This window comes from Seriola aureovittata, chromosome 10 (assembly GCF_021018895.1).
Source record: "Seriola aureovittata isolate HTS-2021-v1 ecotype China chromosome 10, ASM2101889v1, whole genome shotgun sequence".
NCBI classification, from domain to species: Eukaryota; Metazoa; Chordata; class Actinopteri; order Carangiformes; family Carangidae; genus Seriola; species Seriola aureovittata.
This window is the reverse complement of record NC_079373.1, coordinates 9,073,269-9,088,914: the sequence shown is the minus strand read 5'-3', so window position 1 is coordinate 9,088,914 and position 15,646 is coordinate 9,073,269. Positions and strand designations below refer to the sequence as shown.

Here is a 15,646-nt window from a genome sequence, read left to right as displayed (position 1 = left end):
ACCTCATTATGATGGAGTTATTCATAGACTTAATTTAGAAACTGCTGCTAAAATAATGTGAAACTGATTAAAAATTACATTTTTCCAAGCTTATGTTAAGTATGCTTTGTTATATGTTTCTTAGGATGCTGCATGGGCGCCACCTTCTTGTCACAGCAGGTGTGTGTGAGGGGCTGGGGGGAGGGAGAGAGGCGAGGGTTGAGACGTTGGGGAGGGTGTTAGGACTGGACTTAATGGGTAAAGGCTAAGGTAGTGCCTGCATCTTCACCCAAAGAGGAGTTTGACTTTCTCTCTGTGCCTCTCTCAGGCAGACTCACACAGGCTCACTCACAGTGCTGGACTGAAAAACCCTCTCAGCTCTGCTCTCGCCTCTGGCCACCAGAGAAGATGCTTCGGTGTTACTCTTCATGAAATTACTACAGGATCGAGTGGAGTGGCAGCTCTGCAGCTGATGGGCTGCTGCTGCTCTTTCTATCTTTATCTCTCTTTTAATTGGGACGCTGGGGAGAAATAAATAGCTCAACACACACTGTTGGGAGGCAAATGAATGGAGCAGACTGACGGGGGATTTCCCCAGGCTGCCTTCACACCAATGGATCTGGACACACGTTTTGAACTGGCCAAATTGTATATGGCAGAAAAATTTTTTTTTGGTTGGTAAATGAATTTTTGCAACAAGATCATCTCTAAAGAGCTTGCAGACTGACCTTTTTGTGGATTTTCATTGTACGAATTCACATCATGTAAGTCTTAAAGTTTCCTCTTAACTTTAATAAACTGTTTTTTGGCTCAAGTAATGCCACCTGGGAGATCTTACCTACTCAGGAACTGTCATTTATCTGCTAGACAGATAAATTATTTAAAAGCAGATAAACAATTTAGTATTAATTAATAAAACAAAGTTTTTCTTAATTAAGTAAAGTGACTGATATAATATTTCCTGTGTTCTTCAGATCTTTGGCTTAAGGATGTGCTCTATAGTCATGCTTCATCAGTGGAGTCTGGCTGTGTTCTTGCTGTGCTCCCCAGTGACTCTTGATGGGAGACCAATTGATGCACTTAGTAGCAGAACGTGAGTTATTTTTTACATTGATTTTGAAAAGCACAAAAAATAATTAAATGTTATGCAATATGGAACTTTGAAAATTAAGGACTAGTTAATAATTAAATATGATGAAACAAAATATTCCTGTTTCCTGATTCAGAAGACACAACCACAGTTTACCTGTACAGATTAAATTTAGGTAGAGGAGGTTTTCTGTTTCAGCTCTGGCTTTTTTGGGGTCTTCAGCTCAGACTAGTGATGGCTCTCAGAAACTTGTTTATGCTGCCACCTACTGTACTGAGGTTTCATCGAGCCTGACCTTGAATTTCACTTGCCAACACTTCTAAAACTGTTCCACACATAAACTGGACACCACAGTATCATATGAAATTACAACAAGGGACAAAATGTAAAAGAAGAGAGAAATGTGCTTGCTTCAGTGGAAATCTAAGAGAAATCAGACAGAACAACAGAAATTAAAACAGATTTCTAACAGACTAAGAAAAAGTCAACCATGAACTCCAACAGCTCTAATCATACATGATTCTTTTTTTAGGAAGCTCGTTTCAAATCTAAAAAGAAGCTTTTACTCCACTTTCTGTTTTCAGTACATGCTGATTGAGTCTGTCTCCCTTGTTTTGCTTTAAGGAGGAGGTCAGTGAGCCACGCCCAGCTTATGCATGACAAAGGCCGCTCCTTGCAGGAGTTCAAGCGTCGCATGTGGCTGCAGGAGCTGCTGGAGGAGGTGCACACAGCTGATGAGCGAGCGCCACCTGTGCAGAGCAGAACCCCAAGCCAAACCTTTAGTGGGAATGCTCTACACCAGAAGCCCCCAGGGGCAACCAAAAATCTCCCTGACAGGTTCAGGCTGGACAGAGAGGGCCCTAATCTGCCACAGGAGACCAACAAGGCTCTTGCTTATAAGGACCAGCCGCTGAAAGTGGCCACCAAGAGGAAAAAAAAGGTGAGGTTAGGCCGACGCAGAGAGAATGACAAGAAGCGGAGGCGGGCACGGTCTGTCACTACAAAGGAGCCATAAAGGATGCGGTACCCTGGCTGAGAGACACTACTAATAGCCTTTATATGGTACCACACTAAGACACTGACACAGTTCCAGCTTGACTGAGGTCTGACAGACTTGAACCACGGCTGACTCAGTCACAGTTATATCAAGGGCACGGGGCTGTGCTTGTATGATACTATTTTGCTACGTGTGTATTGTTGTGTTTTAAAACAATCTCATACTTCCTGGAGCTTCATCACCATCACCTTCGTCCATATTTATTTGGAAAATCTTTCTGCCTCTGTAACCCTGATTTAATTCAAAACAATGCATATGTTATCATCTCTAAACAGTGTGCACAAGTAGAGCACAGGAGGAAGTATTTATTGCCTAAATATAATGTAATTTCACAAAAATCGGGATGCTGAGTGGTCTACTTTTGTTTGGCTATATATGTGTTGACTATCGTGGACTTATAGTTACAAACATACTGTTCAATCATTACATCTGTTCGAACTGTTCTGCCATAATTTATTTCACTTTGAAAGTGTGTATTTATTTTGTGAATGTATCATGGTGCTGCTGACTAAATTCCATAATGCACTTTAGTTATATCCTGTAAATGTTCTTTTGTGGTTGAGTTTTAATTTGATGTTTCTTTTTGATGGTCCTGCTTTCCTTTCCCACCTTAGATCCCTCATGGACTTGTAACTTATTGGATGCTTCATCAAACCCACTCTCATCATTTTACATTATAGTTTATTTTTATAGAACAAGCCTGTGCCAGGGGCTGTCAGACTCACTTAATGTTCTTCACTTGCACTGAGAACATACTGTACATGTTTCCAGTTAATCAAACATTAAAAATGTAGCCATTAGAAATATTTTTGATTCATGGTGTCTTTGTTCACCAGTCATATCTGACTGAATTTTGCCATTTATACTAAGTAGCTCTGTTGGTAAAGAGAATCAATCATTAATGGTAGGGCTGATGGTTTAATCTCCAGGTCCTGCTGTCCAGATGTCAGTGTGTCCTTGAACAAGACACTGAACCCCAAACTGTTCCCAATGAGTGTTGGACAAAATAATCTGTCAAATGAATGTAATGAGATCATTTATCATTTGTTATTAGTCTAAAGCTTGTCTGTCCCTTGAATGCATTGCAAGTATATTTTGAGCACTGGCGGACTCAGGCGTAACTGAACCTCTCAGCCCTCCTTGAGCCAAAACAGAACACTGAACACTAGTTCTCTGTTAGTTCTTAATGTGTATAAAATGATGAACTACACAGCACAAGAGGCTGATTGCAAAGCAGACAAATCTGCAAAATAGTTATTTATTTTATTTCTAAAAACTGAAGTTGATATGGACTAGGGTTGAAACTATTGATCATTGTCATTATAGATAAGCTGCTTATAATTTTCTCAATTAATCAATTATTTGTTTTGCTTTTAAAATGTAAAGAAAAATGCACACCACAAACCAGGTTGACCTCTTCAAATTGTTTGTTTTGTCTCGCTAACACTCTAAAACACAAACATATTCAGTTTACTTATCAAGACAAAACTAGAACTACTGCCTTGTGGTTGTATGCTTCTGCCAACTAGTCAAGTTTCAATTTCCATCCATATCAGTCCAGGAGCAGAAGATCTACAAAGCACAAAATCATTACAGATTCAAGATGGGCATCTAAGATTCGTGTCACCAATTCAGTATCTGACTGAATGTGAAATATGGTCACAATCTCTTCTTCTGTTCCTGAGTTACAGCGTTGAATAATGGCCAGAAAAGTGTTTTTGCAGAAACGATGTCACAGTGAAGTTGACCTTTGACCTTTAGGATATAACTGTCATTACGACATCATTTTATCCTGATGAGCATTTGTGTTTTGTCATAATTAGCATATGAATTCTTCAGTTATGGCCAAAAACTTGTTTTGTGCGGCCACAGTGACCTTTGACCTTTGTCCTTTGACCAAAAACCTCAAATTATTTCATCCTACAGTCCAAGGGGACGTTTGTGTGAGATATAATTAAATCGCCTCCAGGCATTCCTAAGATATCGCATTCATGAATTCCGGACAGCCAAACAGACAACCAGTAAACATGAAAAGAAGCAAGTCCTCACATTTGAGAAGATGGAACCAGCAAATGTTTGGCATTTTTGCTTGGAGAGTGAGTTTTAAAAAAAGATCAAAATACTGGGCAACTGTTTTTTTTGTTGCTCAACTAATCGTTCAATCAACTAATTATTTCAGCTTTATTGTGCATAAAATTATACACTACAAAGCAACACAACAAGAATCACTATAGAGCAGATTAAGCTGCAACATGAATAAAGTCTGAAGTTGGATAAGGAGTACACCTGTGTGCTCATCTTGATGAAGAATTAGAGTGTTTAAGATGGAAATAGGTAGAAAAAAAGGCAACAGGGGGATTTAATGAACATGGGCCTGACAGGAAGTTTCTGTCCTGCTGTCTTAGAGCTTCATCTCAGTTTTTGTGGTACTGGTTTGTATATTTCATCATGATCTTTAACCTTTGCTATAGATGAGAGGTTTTCTGCTGAGAGAAAAGAAAGTGTATGATTCGGGTCAATTTTTAAAAAATTTACTGCAAAGGTTTTGGGTTTCAACAGTGAAAACATCAATGTTTTTGTTGACTTTTCAGCATGAACAGAGCACAGTGAAGCTGTTAATGTCCCACTTGAGAACATGTGGCATTTTTAACAGCTGCTGACTGAACGGCACAGAAACTGGTAATGGAGGGGATAGCAAATGCATCAGCGTCAGCTATATCCTGTGCTAAGAGCAGTAGTGTACACCATAGGCCATTAGCTGACACAGAGTCATAAATGCTGTGGAAAGCCTGATAAAGCTGCTGTCAGGAGCCTGCAGCTCACGCTAAAGAAATCAATCAAACAATGGAGAGAGACATTAATATCTTCAGAGATGAGGAGGAACACAGACTGTAATCAATTGACTGGACTTTTTTCTGAGAGTGACCATCTTATGGTGGTTACGGGTGTTGATTTTTAAACATAATTCATATAGTGTGAATTAAATTTCCAAAAACACCTCCACGGTGGGGGGGGGGGGGGGGGGGGGGGGGTGTTACAGGTCAGGAAAGGTCAGTTCAAGTTTTGACAAACAGTAACACAGCCTCAGCCAGTGAAGTATTTCTACTAAACTTCACAGAGTCAAAAGAACAGATTTCATATACACAAACAAGTTAGATCAACATCAAACAAAGTTCAAAATGTCAGATGTAGCTGTTACTAAAAAAAGTAACTCAAAAACTAAAGATATTAAAGATACACATATATCCTCTCATAATAACAAAACAGCAGCTGGTCAGAGGCCGTTCCTCTTTAAACCTAGTCAACCAGAATCAATTTGACCCAAGTGATGTTTGCCTTTCCTCCCTCCACAATCAGTAATCGTACTTTGTAATGAGTCCCGAGAGGCTACCACCTCTCCCTTCTTCAGTCCAGTTTAACAGGATGGGCACCAGTAAAAGAGAATACTCCAGGTTAAATGATGAGGATAGTTCAATCGCAAACATGAACTGGAAGATACTGCTTTGAGGAAAGACGATGGTGAGTTTGTGAAAATGATGGATCTGGCACCATTTTAAAATGCTATGAAATGTATTAAGACAATATAGCTAACAGCAGCAGTCAGTTATGTCTTAAAATATTAATCAATAGACATTTTGCTCCTAAGCAGACAGCACATTGTTGTTATATGTCTTATATTTTGGTGATTTTGTGTTTTATCATTTAGCAATCTAAAATATAACTTTACTCTTTCACCAGGAGAAATGATCATATCCATTGCTGATTAATCTGCTGATTATTTTCCAGATTAACAAATTGTTTTGTCAGAAAAAAAAAGAGCCCAAGGTACAGTCTCCCAATGTCTTTTGTCCAACCAACAATTCACAACTGAAAGACAATAAATTTACCACATCAAGGAAAAACGTAAAATTATCGCATTTGCTGCAACCAGCAAAAATTACAGTCACAAACAACTAAAAATGTTTGTATATTAATTCTTCTGTTTGACTAATCCAAAACACAAAAGATGAATTAATTTTTTCTTTTAGGTGATGTCAAGCCGGTGATAACATGGCTGTTCCCAATACCTATGGGCTGATCTTTGCCTGTACCTGTGGAGTGATCCTGGGCATTGGACTCTGTGCCAACTTGCTGGTCTTCTCTCTGTTTGCCAAGTACAACACATTACGTAAGAACTGCCTTGACATCCTCTTACTCAGCATGACTCTGGCTGACTTCCTCACCCTCCTGCTCATCCCCTTCACCCTGCACTCTGCTGTCAGCTACTCCTGGCCTCTGGGGGACACCTCCTGCAAGATCTACCAGTTCCTGCTGGCCTTCAGCCTGGCAGCCAGCACCTATTCACTATGTGCTGTGTCAATGACCCGTGCTATGATCATCACTAACCCATACCAGCCACCCACCATGGACCTGGTCATCCTCATGTTTGTTCTGGTCTGGGCCCTCAGCTTCTTCATCAGCCTGCCACTGCGAATGTTTGCTACCAAAGAAAGTGTGGGCCAAAGCTTGGCAAACTTCACATTCTGCCTTCCAACCATTCATGAGCACCACTACCAAGTGGTCCTAAGCCAGTTTGTACTTTACTACTTTGTTCCAATGCTGGTCATCGCCTTCAACTATGTCCGTCTGGCTCTTTTCCTCCACAAGAGCCCTGTAATGTCGGTGTCCAGCGCCAGGAACACCCGCAGAGCCTCCGTCATGGTGTTCTTGGCTGCCGCTACCTTCTCAGTGTGCTGGCTGCCTGGTTATGTGCTGGAGCTGTGTGTGTACTTGGGGCTGTATCGCCATGGACAGGCTTGGGAGATGTTCTACTTTATCTGCACTGTGCTCCAGTACCTGCACCCCTGTGTCAATCCTGTGCTCTATGTGCTTCTGTCTAAGCGCTATCGCCACAGGAGGGCAGCCTGGCTCTTCAACTGTAACAGGAACAGAGTGCAGCCGCAGGTCATCAGCGTCACCACAGACAGCTTTTAAATTCTGCTTGCTTCTTTATGCATCAGGCAATGAGCTGGTGACAGGCAGGGACACTTTTTTTTATATCTACAGTTTATACAAATCAACTACTTTTGTGAAAAATAAATAATAAAATGGGTGTGTTTTGTGATTGCTTTCATATTTCCCCTCCATACTTGAGGTATTAATGTACAAATAAGTATACATGAATAATAATAGTTAGGATTATTTTTTTCAGGCTTCACTACAATCACATTTTCTCAAGAAATTCACCATCCACTGCAAAAAGCAGCAGGAATCATCAAAATTTTGGTATCTTTAACTGTAATTATTTTTTAGGTAAACTATGTGCAGAACTAAAAGTAATATGATGATCACTTTATTAATGCTGTAGTCGTTTTAAAACTAATTTTAAGCTTGATTCAATTTCAGGACATTGATAAAATACACACTAAATTTGCATAAGTGTTATGGCTTTGTTTCCTGTCATTGCTCCGGACGTTTCTGACACTGCAATTTTCTATTGACTCTCTTTTGTTTTACATGTTAGAGGAATAAATAGCCTTGTGAAGTATCTTATGTAGTAGGCCTACTTGTCTGCCTCTTGTGTACCAGTTATGTCACAGAATCATTTCTTCAATTCCACAATCATCTCCCTGAATAAATGTTTTTAGTCTTCTCAGACAATCATAGTTTAATACATAATCTTAATTTACTGAGAAAAAAAAAATCATTCCAATGAAATGACTTGTTATACTGTCATAATTTAAAATAAGTCCTGTTAACGCAACAAAAATATTCTTGTTATACTGAGACACTGAGATGATTTGTTTTTGTTTTTTTTTACACTTTGCAAATGTTTGCGTTTGTATAAGATAGTGATGCTGAATAAGTTTAGTATTATTATGTTATCTCTTGTGTTTTCCCTTTGTGCTGTGTTTATATCTATAAAACAAGGTTCTGGTGGGTGCTGTGAGCAATCAGTTTGTCTATTCCCCAGTGCCAGAGGAAAAATCCAGGACATTTACTCTATAGAACAGGGTAGCAGGTCTATCTGATGTTGTGGTAATTTACTGTAATAAAGACATGGGTCTGTTGACATATTCCTACACTAGAGCAGAGGTGGTCTCCATTCCATTTAATCCTATTTCATGGCAACAGCAGATTTGAAAACATAAATGTGCTATTTAAACACTTCATAGAGCTGAGTTGCTGCGTCCATCACATTGTAAAATTTGAGCACAGCAAGCTTTACAAAACATGCAACTACTCATATAACAAAAACTTTCATACGACAGTTATCTTTCCGAGATTCAACAAATCATTCAGTAAGTTTTGTTACCTTGGCAGGGGACAGCCCTAAAATATGAGCTATATGACCCACTAGTATTACATAACTAGTAATGAAAAACCAAGGGGTAAGCTGCAACCTTTCATCTTTATGCAGTTTAATTGAGCCATCAAAGTAACTCAGCCAAAATATGACACCGGACAAAATGACAGGATTCCGATCTCCAACTGTGTAATTACTATTGTTTCAGTGCAAGTTTGAGTGTATCATTGCAAGGCTTATATATCATTCAAAATGCTAAATATCTACTAAGAATGTGGTCGGTTTTGTTGTGCTTATGATTCTGCCTGGACTGGACACCATCCAGCAACAAAATGCATACACATAAAAAGTAAAGAGACGGTTTAGAACCATCAAACAAATCAATAATTGTAATGCAGGAACTGTGACTGTAATGTGGGAGTCGTAACTGTAATTCAGGTCTGTACGTGTGATATTGTTCAGATACATGTTTCTAAAATGTTGTTCTGTCTTTGGGCTGTGCCAGTACTCTTCTAATTACAGCTATGATTTCTTTTTCTTTTTTAAACTTACATTTGCATGCAGTTACAACTCTTTACAGATTACATCAACTAATCAGCCGAGTATTTTCTAAATTAATCAATTAATCCTTTCATCTATAAAATGCCAGAAAATGGTACAAAATCACAATTTCTCACAAAAACAAATTCCCTAGAGTTGAATAGGACATATTCAAGTGCCCTTTTTTAACAACAATGCAAAACCCAAACGTCTGTGATCATTCAAGACAAACTAAAGCAGCAAATCCTCACAATGTTTGTCACTTTTACTTCACCAATTAATTGATTATTAATAGTGATATTCTGTCAACCGACTAATTAGTTTATCAATACATTTTTACCAAGTATGACATAACAGTCAGCTATTGATCCCAGCCATTGTAATCTCATACTTATTACACAATCAAATTTTCAAAATCACCAGAAATGAAAGGGATATTATCAACAGCAGTGTGTTAGGGATTTTAGAAATTAGCCAACAGGAGCTGTTGGGTGGAGAAAGCCATTATTTTCTAGCAACAGCACACACACCAGATAAAAGCACATGCCGGTGCAACTATAGGCCTGAAGTTTGGAGTAGAGTATGCAGGGGGCTGTGTAGCAGGTGTGTAGTTAGACAGAAAGCAAAGTGATTGGCAAAAGGAAATAACAAGGCTGGTTGAGTTCTGGCGGCCGTTGCAGTAATAGGAGACAAGCTGCCCCTCCCTGTCAGCTCGCCCCCTGACTTTTGGCCTTCTCCTTAGTGTACAGCAAGGGCAGCTGGCCTGACTCGTACAGAGCGGTCATCTGCAGCCCATCAGCATGTCGGATACGGTGAAGCAATAAAGAACACGTGCTCAGGCTCTTCTATCCTTCAAGTAGAACTACTGAGTGTACCTCAGAGTGCACAGATTGATCTGCAACCTCTGAACAAAGCAAAATGATCCATAAACAATAAAAGCAGATATTAGACTTATGCACTGTGACAATCTTTGTTCCTACATTTTTCAGTCACTACATTGTTAATTATGAGCTTATTATAAACAAACTGTTGGTTGAATTTTACAAATGTCAATACACTATTCACATTTAATGTGTCCACTGTTAATGCTAAACATCATCTACCATTAGCCCATTTGCTACCATCCTAAGAACTAGGGCTACATATAACAATTATTTTCATTATCAATCATTTTCTCAATTATGAACAGTTTGATGTATAAAATGTGACAAAATAACAAAACAAATTCTCATCACAGTTTCCCAGAGCCGAAGTTGATATATTCCAATTGCTTGCTAACCATTCCAGACCAAAAGATATCCAACACTAGGTCAAAACCTAGTAAATGGCTGGACTGGTTATGGTCAATGTGCAAAATTGAGAGTTGAATGTTGTCATCGTGTCAAATGTTTGCATTTTCCAATTTGTGTCCGTCCGTTCCAGCACTTCATCTGTTTGCTTCTCTTCTCTTAATACAGCCGAATTCTCACTGACATGTTTCTGTTGTCAGACAACAGACCAAGTTTGAAATAGTGACTGAATTGCAGCCCATTAAGAGCAAATGTTCCAAGGCATTTCCACTGTCCTGCTATTGCTGTCCCACTGGAAAAAAAAAGAAAAAGAAAGAAAGAGTGACATATATCAGCAGAAGCTGCTTTATAAAACGTTTCATGGCAGAACTAAGATGACAATTTTTAGTTTCCATTTATTTTAGAGCTTCATTCAAAGTCATTTAGTTGATCATTCAGCTGTTTTTGAATATAAGGGGGAAAAAAAAAATGTAGTAGTTCCTGCTTCTCAATTTCAAGGATTTTCTGCTTTTCTTGGTTTTCAGTGACAGTAAATGTAATGTCTTTTTAGGACTATTGTTTGGCCAAAACAAGACATTTTAAGATGTCACCTTGCACTCTGTGAACTAAATTATCGTTAGCTGCAGCCCTAATTTAGTTACAATAAATCCAAGATGGATCTCAGATGCGGTAGGTTACAGGGCTGTGATTTTCCAGCCCTATCAGATCACAGTCCATTTATTTTGAACTTTGCTCTCTCTGCTACGTGCCTTTCCCTCATTGCCTCTGATCCTGTCATGCTCATCATAAGGGATTTCCTGCTTGTCATAGAAAATCAATCAGAGGCATGGGCTCGATCATGTTTTAACATTTCCTGAAACTCAGCTGAGAGTCTGATAACATACATAGAGTATTAGCATTGCACACGCTGATATTTTTATACATTTTACCATTCATTCTGTTTAACTGAACTAACAACCAGTTGATAATAAAGTCATAATCACGTGATGTTTCTGGGATGATGCACAGCTCTAACATTACCTCTGAATGCTCTTACTACTACTTACTTTTTGACAAAACCACTGGTACTGAACTGATGTGTGATTACTGCATCATTGCATCAATTATAACCATATAAATAAAACTTTGCAGAAACTCTTCTGGATTTTCTTCTAAATTTTCTTCTATAACTCTTGTTTTCATTCATGTGGGAGGAATTTCAAGGTGGTTATAGAGTAATTTTCTAGTATCTTTGTGATATAGCATCTTCATATCATACAAAATACTCTGTGGACATGCAGGCCCAAAGACCAAAGCTTATCAAGTAAGCATGTTCCTCAGGAGAGTTTATTAATTTGATACAATGTCAGTTTTTGCCAGCAATACCTCTGAGTCAAAAAACCCAGCAAAGCACACAAATCAAACAATTTCTATAATGGCTGGAGGGCCTATTTCCAGAAGATCTACAATGGAGTTGCTGCCAGAATGTAATTCAATTACCCTGTCACTTAAAACTCCCTGGCGTGGTCACTATGCATCTACTACATGAAGCAACCTTTTCAGACCGATCTAAATTTATTAAGCTGACAGCCACCACACTTTATTAGATATTATATTAGATAAGCAAGAGTGTACAATCTAGTAGGTTCCAAAAATGTGGACTTAGTCATGCACTTTTCCAATGAAGAGGGTAAATATTTGAGTTGTACAGACCTAATTTACACGTTATTGTAAAAATCTTGGCCGTCTGGCATGGCGACTCTGAACACAACCCCCAACTGATTACAGCAACTCTATCTTCACATGTGCGTATCTTATGTATCGGTTCACACTGTGTCTATGTGGGTGCCTGCACTATGTGCACTGTGATGACTCAGTCTTTGAGGCACAGACATTGCGCACACTGAGGAAACAAATTTCCCCCTTCCGAACATTAAAAAAGTTCCGAAACTATATAACAATTGTCCATATACAAAATGAATATCTTTGGGTTCTGTGCTGTTGGTTAGACAAAACAAGCAAACTGAAGACATGGCCGTGGGCTTAGGGAAATTAGAAATGGTATTTGTTTCACGATTTTCTTACATTTTATTGACTAAATGATAATAATAATAATAACAATAATAATTGTTATTATTATTATTATCGATAAAATCAAGACAATAATCAGCAGATTAATAAATAATGAAAATAATTATTTGTTGCATTGCTTATATTATTCAGAAAATTAATTAATACTCTCACATAGACCACATATTTGAGTTTCTCAATTGCTGGATGACTATTATTTATTCATGGTCAAATGAAAATTAAAAAATTGCAAGGCTAGTCTGCAAAGTTTCTTTCCTTCTCAAATAAAAAGTTTAGTATATGCTGACAAATCTAAAGAAATTGACAGAATGAAAAACAGAAAACAGAAAGAGAGAGTAAAGGGAGGCTCTACCCAGTATTAGTATGATGGTCCCAATAAAGTCCGCAGTAAGTGTTATGTTCACTTCAAAATACATCAGTGCATGTATCAATTACATGACTTACACACCCCTCCTATCTATGTAATATAAAAATAATGCATACTAAGTAAATTATTCTGCAGGTCTTTAAACTTCAAACCAAATAAGCTATTCCAGCAGGGGGCTATTATACTATACTATACTATACTATTACAGGTTAAAATAAATAACACAAGGCTCAAGATGTGACATCTAATAAACGTGAAATTGATGAACTGCATATTTGCTGTCTGTCTGAGTGTGTTGCTGGGTTTGAAATACACAGGGATACGGTGTTTGTTGAAGATCCTCCTGACTTTTTCTGATACTCCAGACACAGTGTCTGGTTGGTACACCCCAAAGACAGAACACCACACACCTGCAAAAGCAACCTGGTGTATGCAGTCCAGTGTAACGAGGAATGCAATGACCTCTACATTGGAGAAACGAAACAACCACTGCACAAACGCATGGCCCAACACAGGAGCGCTAACTCCTCAGGCTTGGACTCTGCTGTTCATTTACATCTCAAGGAGAAAGCCCACTCCTTTGAGGACAGCAATGTCCACATCCTAGACAGAGAGGACAGTTGGTTCGAAAGAGGAGTAAAAGAGGCCATCTATGTTAAAATAGAGAAACCATCCCTCAACAGGGGAGTAGGTCTCAGACACCACCTATCTCCAATTTACAATGCTGCCCTTTCATCCCTTCCCAGGAGACTCAACAATCTAGCCTCCAAGAATAACAACTGTTCACAAGTGGCATGTGACTCCAACGACTGTCGTTATAACACAATAGAGCACTAACGAAGTCGAAACCAATTTTCCACCAACAACAGTCATGCAAACGACTGTCGTTGACACTTGGAGCACAAAAGGGAACCAGTGACATCATCATCCTTGTGAACGCCCACAAGAGGTTAAATACCTGGGTCTCCACACCAGAAAGTAGGACCAGTCCTAGCCTGGTCAGATGCGTACACGAACTGATGAAGCCTCTTGGATGAGAGGTGAAACGTCTTCCCAGACAAACAACCTAGTCCAGTTGTTTTCGATTTAAAAAAAACTCGTTTAGGATACTATGACCTGGACAAATGAGAATATACACAGGCTTATTGTTCACAAACAATGTTAAGTTTCCACACCGGGCGTGAGACTTCCCACAAACACTCCACTGACTTTGCTCGGCTCTCTCCTGTCCGCCAACTTTGTCGTCTTTTAGCGGACCCAGTTTGGAAGTAGTTACAAGCCTTCTTTCTATTCTCAATTAGTCACTTTGTGAAGCAGGGTTTTGCACCAAAATCTAACTACCATTACTGCTAGCTTAACGGTAACTGTTATACTTTAGCCCTTTTTTAGTCTAGCTGGAATCGTCCTGTTTGCACTACACCCATGAATGTTTTGGACTTCCATTCCAGCGCAATCTCAAAATTTACCACACATTCAAAATGCAGTCTATATCGCAGCATCTTTAGCTGTTGGATTTACAATATACTGTGCAGGTGAACGGTTAACCTAAAGCGCCATGGGCCATCACCATGGAGATTAACCAAGGAAAATACTGCCTACTACACACTCATTTTGACGTCATACTTAGAATGGATAGTACGTTAGTAGGCAGTTCTGAACACAGTCAAAATGCTGCTTATTATTAAGCTAACAGCCACAACTCAGGCCTCTTTAAGCATGTTTTAAGACAAGTTTAATTCCTTGTTCTGGTTCTGCGGTCTACCATTAGACATACTGTATGGCTGAAACATTTTAAGTTCAGACAAGCTAAGTGTTCACTACATTCCAAGTTTAAACGCCAAAGGACAGGTGGCTAGTGAAGAAAACCGAGCATCACATTTATATCATTGAACCAGATGGCCAAATATGAATCAAATGAGATACCCATTTTGTCCTCTATCTGCTGTATGTCTAAGTTAGCCATCATAAATTAGCCAGTACAACTATAAGTTAATGGCAGTATATTTACTCAGCTGTACTTAAAAGTACAATTTGGAACTACTTCTACTTTACTTGAGTGTTGCCATTTTCTACCACTTTATACTTCTACTCCACAACATTTCAGAGGCAAATATCTTACTATGTAACTGTTAAATAGCATACCTGAAGAGGTAAACTTATTTAATACTTCACAAATGTAAGTAAAGTAAATGCTGAACATTTACTTGTAAAAGAGCATTTACTCAAGTAAAGTAAAGATCTGAATACTTCCTCCCTCATTGGCTAATGGCACTTTATCAGAGCTGTGTTTCAAATGTCTGCTCCCTAGTGGTAAAATGTTGCTTAACAAAACTTAAAATTTTGTTGTGTCCAAAGTAAATAAGTCATTTTAGGGGTTTCCAAAGACATTACACTTCAGTCTTGCTAAACTCTTATTTTATGGTAGTGTACAGTAATTTGTGCAATAGTATTAATTATTAACGCAACAATAATAGCAGCCAGTGCATCCATATTGACTTACATACATTTCCCTTTACATGCAGGCGTTTTTCTTTTAACTGCTGTAAAAAAAAAAAAAATTTGCCTGCTCCAGCAACATTCATTAACAATTGAATGTAAGGCCAGTGTACAGTATAGGCTCACTTAATTTTGTGAATTCCTTAGAGACCACATTCTTGAAACACTCCACAAGTTAAGCAATGCACATAGCTGACAGAAAATAGTTGTGGCTACACACTGTAAGATCAGGGGGCTCTTGCCATGAGCTAATCATTCCATGTGCCATATAGGCAAGTGTTGAAGGAGCATTGCCTGTTTATTTATAGGAGTCTCTAAGGTTCCACAGCAGAGGGTTGCTCTTTGAGCTGGATTCAATTACAGCTCTGGTGAAAGCTGAAAATACAGCATCTATACAGACACAAACATAAGTATAAATTCTTAATATGGATCTATAGGCCTAGTTTATTGGGCTGTGTTTACAGTAGCGGAA

At 38.7% G+C, this 15,646-nt stretch overlaps 2 protein-coding genes across 2 annotated transcripts; both read left to right on the top strand.

Annotated features, from left to right (window-relative positions):
* The first annotated feature begins 275 nt into the window (after positions 1-275).
* pthlhb (parathyroid hormone-like hormone b) lies at positions 276-2,932 on the top strand. The gene is made up of 3 exons (XM_056387578.1): positions 276-743; positions 954-1,072; positions 1,694-2,932. Exons 2-3 carry the CDS (start codon positions 969-971, stop codon positions 2,082-2,084), a joined length of 495 nt encoding a protein of 164 aa, XP_056243553.1. The 5' UTR covers positions 276-743; positions 954-968; the 3' UTR covers positions 2,085-2,932.
* A 3,244-nt stretch (positions 2,933-6,176) lies between these two features.
* On the top strand, positions 6,177-7,100 carry LOC130175959 (galanin receptor 2a). The gene has a single exon (XM_056386700.1). It carries the CDS (start codon positions 6,177-6,179, stop codon positions 7,098-7,100), a length of 924 nt encoding a protein of 307 aa, XP_056242675.1.
* Positions 7,101-15,646: the final 8,546 nt, after the last annotated feature.